This window comes from Tachysurus fulvidraco, chromosome 16 (assembly GCF_022655615.1).
Source record: "Tachysurus fulvidraco isolate hzauxx_2018 chromosome 16, HZAU_PFXX_2.0, whole genome shotgun sequence".
Classification (NCBI taxonomy): Eukaryota; Metazoa; Chordata; class Actinopteri; order Siluriformes; family Bagridae; genus Tachysurus; species Tachysurus fulvidraco.
In genome coordinates, this window is record NC_062533.1 from 15,495,866 (window position 1) to 15,503,365 (window position 7,500).

Sequence of the window (7,500 nt, forward strand, 5' to 3'; positions counted from 1 at the left end):
TGGGAGGTCTGGGTGATAGTTTTTACGAGTACCTGCTCAAAGCCTGGATCATGTCTGACAAGCAAGACGAAGAAGCCAAGAACCTTTACTACGCTGCTCTGAAGGTGAAAACCGCCGAGCTTTCCGTATGAACCGTCGCACGCCGTGCACGTCTGTCTGCTCCCGACCGCACAGAAAACATTTAACTAGCTCAGCGAGGTGTGTCTCAAATCACACGCTTGTGCACTAGATACTTTTGAGTGCTGGTAACCGCCGTCAGCCGGATCAGGACGCAGCGGGGTGTTTCGTCGGATCGAGCGAGCTTCTCTTTTGGAAATACTGTAGCAGGACTGATAAGCGCATTAGAAAGCGGACGCTCGGCTGGAACACACGGGTTGTTTGAGGTTCAGGCTCCCTCCATGTGCTGCAGGTTCAATCAAACCCCGAAATGAGGCAAGAGTGTCCGGTGTCTTTAAAAACGCTCAGACAGGAAGTAACCTGAGCTGACGTGACATCATCGTCTTGTGTAAATTCTCCCTCGCTGATATAACCAGAGAATGGGGAAGTCGTGGCCTAGTGGTTAGACAGTTTGACTTCTAACCCTAAGGTTGTGGGTTCGAGTCTCGGGCCGGCAATACCACGACTGATGTGCCCTTGAGCAAGGCACCGAACCCCCCCCAAACTGCTCCCCGGACGCCGCAGCATAAATGGCTGCCGACTGCTCCGTGTGTGTGTTCACGGTGTGTGTGTGTGTGTGTGTGTGTGTGTGTGTGTGTGTGTGTGTGTGTGTGTGTGTGTGTGTGTACGAATTCTGAGTATGGGTACTTAGCCATATGTCACGACAAGGTGCTAGTCAAATCTGCTACGCCAAGAGAGTCTTGAACAGAAGTTTCCAGCTGTTATAGAAAAGCGAACCCAAGAACTACCTTGAATTCTTCCTCGAGACGTCCCTCAGCCTCGTACGGAACTTTTACGTAACTGTCGATGTTGTTTAATAATAAAAAAATAATCCATCCAATCCCGTAATCCTGTTCCGAGATCCAAGCGCCTAGATCTTTGAGTTGACGTACTGTGGAGTGGGAGGGACGTGCTCATTTTCTCTCTCGTCAATCACAGCGCCACTAGCCGTGAGCTCCTGTACGAGCAAGACGGCGGCCGATAGCGCTTTCTGCCGGTGACGCGGTTTGTGCCGATGCGGTCGACTGTTAAATACAATCGTATTATATTGTGATCTGAGACCCAACCGCCATTTCCAGAGTTTTCTGTTTCTCTTGTTTGTTTGTTTTTGCTGTATCTCTCTTGCAGTTGTGTTAGTTTGGTTGTGCAGGAATTAAAGAGAACTTCTGGTCAGAGAGGGAATCTGGACCATGCTGGTACACAGAAAAGAACAGAGCGTCTCAATCGCTCTGTCTCCCTCTCTGCATCATTGTAGCTTAGCTCATCCTTCCATCACCCGTCCTTCACTAGGCTGTTTCGGCGTGTATATAAAAGTCTCCCCATCCTTATCTTTTTTTGTTCTCTTCACCACGTTTCATTCCCTCACCTACATGTGAGTCCTTCACTGCTCTATTTATAGCAACAGACTCCCAATAGGGCAAATCATCATACTGAATAGAGGGCAGTTAGAGCTGACCCATCTTATAGGAATAGTCTTTTCACATTTCACTGCCCCGAGAAAAGAACAGACTACCACTTTGCTCCTGATTGCCTTTATAGCACAATGTCCAAGGGCAGTTGTTGGGGTGGCGGTGTAACTGATTAGAAGAGATTTATTTGGAAAAAGTAACTTACTTGAATTTTTTAATGACTGAAATACAACAGCTGCCCCATTTTAATACTGTCTGTCTGTCCATCTATTCCTCTGTCTGTCTGTCTGTCTGTCCATCTATTCCTCTGTCTGTCTGTCTGTCCATCTATTCCTCTGTCTGTCTGTCTGTCTGTCTGTCCATCTATTCCTCTGTCTGTCTGTCTGTCTGTCTGTCCATCTATTCCTCTGTCTGTCTGTCTGTCTGTCTGTCCATCTATTCCTCTGTCTGTCTGTCCATCTATTCCTCTGTCTGTCTGTCTGTCTGTCCATCTATTCCTCTGTCTGTCTGTCTGTCCATCTATTCCTCTGTCTGTCTGTCTGTCTGTCCATCTATTCCTCTGTCTGTCTGTCTGTCTGTCCATCTATTCCTCTGTCTGTCTGTCTGTCTGTCCATCTATTCCTCTGTCTGTCTGTCCATCTATTCCTCTGTCTGTCTGTCTGTCTGTCCATCTATTCCTCTGTCTGTCTGTCTGTCTGTCCATCTATTCCTCTGTCTGTCTGTCCGTCTGTCCATCTATTCCTCTGTCTGTCTGTCTGTCTGTCTGTCCATCTATTCCTCTGTCTGTCTGTCTGTCTGTCCATCTATTCCTCTGTCTGTCTGTCTGTCTGTCCATCTATTCCTCTGTCTGTCTGTCCATCTATTCCTCTGTCTGTCTGTCCATCTATTCCTCTGTCTGTCTGTCCATCTATTCCTCTGTCTGTCTGTCTGTCTGTCCATCTATTCCTCTGTCTGTCTGTCTGTCTGTCCATCTATTCCTCTGTCTGTCTGTCCGTCTGTCCATCTATTCCTCTGTCTGTCTGTCTGTCTGTCCATCTATTCCTCTGTCTGTCTGTCCGTCTGTCCATCTATTCCTCTGTCTGTCTGTCCATCTATTCCTCTGTCTGTCTGTCTGTCTGTCCATCTATTCCTCTGTCTATCTAGCTCTCTGAATGTCTATCTATCTCTGTCTTTCTGTCTGTCTATCTATCTATCTATCTATCTATCTATCTATCTATCTATCTATCTGTCTGTCTCTGTCTATCTATTCCTCTGTCTTTCTATCTGTCTGTCTGTCTGTCTACTTATCCATCTATTCCTCTGACTATTTAGCTATCTGCCTGTCTATCTATCTGTCTATCTATCTATCTCTGTCTGTCTGTCTATTCCTCTGTATTTCTATCTGCCTGTCTATTCCTCTATCTATCTATCTATCTATCTGTCTGTCTGTCTGTCTGTCTCTGTCTCTCTATTCCTCTGTCTGTCTGTGTCTATCTGTCTGTCTATCTATCTATCACTCCTTTAATGTTAACGACAACCCAGTTTGGAGGGAAAAAATAGCTATGAAGGTCCTTTCTCTCTTTTCTCCCGACTCGAGGAAATAATCAGTAGGCGAGTGGCCGAGGCAGGGCTTGGCGGCGAGTTGTTTATGCGCTGGGATTTGTTGCCCTTGCTGCAGGAGGACATTTCAATCGAAGCACTCCATGTGGGTGATTTAGGCAGAGTAGATTGAAATTTGTTGTGTTTCTGATTGAAAAGCACGACGACGCCACACAGCTGTGACCAGCGCACATTCTCCACCTCAGGCTCTGAGCTCTCAGCCTCGAGACTGCACTGTGTGTGAGAAAAGCAATGCAAAGCCAACATCTGCCCACACAGTAGGAGTAACTCCACACCAAGCACCGCCTCGTACCGATTCATTGGTTTTAATCCTGCCTTCTTTTCTGTCCTTGTTTTTCTGGTTGTTCTGTCCCCAGGCCATCGAGACGGGTTTGATCCGGAAGTCGAGCGGCGGTCTCACCTACATCGCCGAATGGAAAGGAGGCCTCCTCGAGCATAAAATGGGTCACCTAACCTGCTTCGCTGGGGGGATGATCGCTCTAGGGGCTGACGGAGCTCCTGAGGACCAGACAGGCCACCAGATGGAGCTGGCAGCCGAGATCGCACGCACGTGCCATGAGTCATACGCCAGAACCAGTGAGAACGACTCGTCTAAACTTTTACACAAACTGCTTACAACCACCTCTCAAACTGTCTGTCTTTCTCTCTGTTCGTCTGTCTGTCCGTCTGTGCCCACAGACGCCTGTCTGTCCGTCTGTGCCCACAGACGCCTGTCTGTCCGTCTGTGCCCACAGACGCCTGTCTGTCCGTCTGTGCCCACAGACGCCTGTCTGTCCGCCTGTGCCCACAGACGCCTGTCTGTCCGCCTGTGCCCACAGACGCCTGTCTGTCCGCCTGTGCCCACAGACGCCTGTCTGTCCGTCTGTGCCCACAGACACCTGTCTGTCCGCCTGTGCCCACAGACGCCTGTCTGTCCGCCTGTGCCCACAGACGCCTGTCTGTCCGCCTGTGCCCACAGACACCTGTCTGTCCGCCTGTGCCCACAGACGCCTGTCTGTCCGCCTGTGCCCACAGACGCCTGTCTGTCCGTCTGTGCCCACAGACGCCTGTCTGTCCGCCTGTGCCCACAGACACACCTGTCTAACCATTTATACATCTGCCATTCGGTCTGTCAGTCATGCCTTCCATCCATTCATCCAGTCTTTTCCATTTTTCTCAATGTTCATTTGTGTGTCTGTCTTTCTGTCTACATATCCTTCCTTCCATCCATCCTTTCAACCATCTATTCATTCATTTTTTGCTGTGTTTGTAACCATTCACCTGTCTGTCTAGCTATTCATTTATCATCCATCTATCCATCCGTTCATCCATCTCTGTTTCCGTCCAATGATCTCTTTATCCGTCTCTCCGCTGTTGTCTGTCATCCGTCATCCATCTATCCATCCATCCGTGCTGACACGAGTGCATGTCTGCTTCACGTATTCTCTGAAGCCTTTGAGACTAACAGGAGGATGATAAAGTATTCCTACTAACCCTGTTTTTATACCACCAGACTTTTTATTTCCATTGTTGCTGTCTGTCTAATTGTTCATCTCTCTGCCTTTCTGTCTGTCCATCCATCCATCCATCCATCCATCTCCTGTTGCCTTCAGTCTAACCATTCATATGTCTGCCGTTCTGTCCGTCACTCATGCCTTCCATCCACCCATCTATTCGTTCTTTTGTTTCCATTTGTCTAACTGCTCATCTGTCTGTCTCTCCGTGTCTGTCCATCCGTCCACTTTTATCTCAAACTGCTACGTGTTCATGCATCCAATCCTGTCTGTCTAAAGACTGCCGTCACTTTTTTGGGACACTCGGCAAACCAAACGTCCGAGTTTTGTCATAATGCTGCTATTATTATTATTATTATTATTATTATTATTATTATTATTTGTTCTTATTATTAATATTTGTTAATATTATTATGTATTATTGTTATTAATAATAATAATAATAATAATAATAATAATAATAATAAACATTAATAATAAACAATTATTATTATTATTTTATTTATTTATTTATTTTTTATTTTAGTTTTTTATTATCAGTAATGTTGGTGTTTTTCTGATTGTGAGCGGCTGCAGTGGAGTGCAACATTAACCATGGTGTGTGACTGATGATTAGTGGCTGAGGATATGTGACTTTACTGCTTCTGTGGTGTGTGTGTGTGTGTGTGTGTGTGTGTGTGTGTGTGTGTGTGTGTGTGTGTGTGTGTGTGTGTGTGTGAAGAGCTGCTGGGAGGAAACAGATCAATCACAGCTGGCTGTGTTTCAGCGCCGGGGATAAGGAGTTTCCCCGCAGAGCTTTGTGCCTCTCGGCTCTGTTCTAATCCGAAAGGTCACTCCAAGTGCACACTGTGAGCAGAGTGTTGAGACGTGGTCGACTCCCTCTATCCACAGAGCAGGGTTCTAGTAATGCCAGATTATCCCCAGCTCCACCGCTGTTAACCTGCTACACACACTGTAACGTGACACACGCACCATCTTCACTTGTGTTCATTTAAAAGAAAGAGTCAGAAATGCACCGAGGCTCCAGAGACGTGTCAGAAAATACATCTAGCCGTTGATTCTTAACAAGAACAACGAAGTGACGGGGCAACAAGGCGTGTAAATCAGGCGTCGTCGTTTCACAAGTAAGAGATGCCCCGAGGCGAAGAATTTCCGTTTAAAATAGCAAAGGCGCCGTCTGTAGGCGTCAGGACTCTGTGTGTGTTCTCACGGATGCTACGTTTTAATCCTCTCATCATCTCTGACATTTTTATCCCTTCACAGACAAACATGCAGACGAAGGTGAGAGCAGTCTGCTTTACTCAAAGAACCGAAACAAGGCTTTAAAAACACGTCTCGTGTCGATACACGTAATCTGTTCATCGTGCGTGATGTAGAAAGAGGATCGGCTGCGTGACGTAAACTAACTGACAGGACGCGGGTTCACAGATGGTTTAAAACCATCCGATTATTCATTCATTCATTCATTCATTCATTTTCTACCGCTTATTCGAACTTCTCGGGTCGGGTCTCAGGCGTCATCGGGCATCGAGGCAGGATACACCCTGGACGGAGTGCCAACCCATCACAGGGCACACACACACTCTCACACACACACACACACACACACACACACTACGGACAATTTTCCAGAGATGCCAATCAACCTACCATGCATGTCTTTGGACCGGGGGAGGAAACCGGAGTACCCGGAGGAAACCCCCCGAGACACGGGGAGAACATGCAAACTCCACACACACAAGGCGGAGGCGGGAATCGAACCCCCAACCCTGGAGGTGTGAGGCGAACGTGCTAACCACTAAGCCCCCCATCCGGTTATTCATTTATTTTATTCGTTTATAATCTATTAATAGATACTATTATTCCCCTCGAAAAAGGGGTCAAGAACAAACCAGGTAGTTTGTCATGTTTCTCATTACACCACTGAGGTGCTGAATCCTCGAATTTGATTGGTCAGGAAGTTTAGATTTATTCAAATTAACTGTCAGCTCTTTGAAACAGTCAGAACGTGTTTTTTGTTTTGTTTTGTTTTTGCAATTTTAATAAAATTGTGTGTGTGTGTGTGTGTGTGTGTGTGTGTGCGTGTGTGTGTGTGTGTGTGTTGGGTGGGAGGCTGTTGAGGGGAAAAGCTTTTTCTAGATGTTGTTTGGAAAGCGACAAATGGACATTAAAATGAAACTTCCTTTAAGGATTTTATTACATAAAGGACGTGTCATTAATAAATACAAGCAGGACACGTTGGCAGTTTGCTGTGGTGTGAGTGTGAAGTGCTTTACAGCGAATATGATTATGTGCTTTTCTGTGTTTGTGGTTTTTTTTTCCAGACCTGAAGCTTGGGCCTGAGGCGTTCAGGTTTGATGGCGGCGTGGAAGCCATCGCCACACGACAGAATGAGAAATACTTCATCCTGAGGCCAGAAGTCATAGAAACCTACATGTACATGTGGAGGTTCACTCACGACCCCAAATACAGACAGTGGGGCTGGGAGGCTGTGCAGGTGAGAGTGAGATCTGAACTCACTCAGAGACTGTGTGTGTGTACTGTGTGTGTACTGTGTGTGTAGCTGCTGCGATGCAGTTTGGTGAATGTGTCTGTGTGTGAGTGTGAGTCTGTCTGTCTGCATGTGTGTGAGTGTAAGTGTGTGTGTCTCTGTCTGTGTGTGCATGTGAGTCTCTGTGTGAGTCTGTCTGTGTGAGTGTAAGTGTGTGTCTGTCTGTATGTGTGCGTGTGAGTTTGTGCATGCGTGCAAGTCTGTCTATGCATGTGTGTGTCTGTGCATATGACTGTGTGTGTGTGTGTTTGTGTGTGAATCTGTGTGTGTAAGCCTGTATATGTGTGTGTGT

The 7,500-nt window shown here is 46.8% G+C and overlaps 1 protein-coding gene across 3 annotated transcripts in view; it reads left to right on the top strand.

Moving 5' to 3' along the window:
- Positions 1-7,500, top strand: part of man1a1 (mannosidase, alpha, class 1A, member 1) — a 130,000-nt gene that overhangs the window by 110,335 nt on the left and 12,165 nt on the right. For all 3 annotated transcript variants that reach the window (XM_027155405.2, XM_047802000.1, XM_047801999.1), the window contains 3 exons: positions 1-104; positions 3,521-3,740; positions 6,982-7,154. The exon at positions 1-104 is cut by the window's left edge and continues 12 nt beyond it. In XM_027155405.2, the coding sequence (XP_027011206.2) occupies positions 1-104; positions 3,521-3,740; positions 6,982-7,154 (497 nt within the window). The remainder of the gene's footprint in view (positions 105-3,520; positions 3,741-6,981; positions 7,155-7,500) is intronic.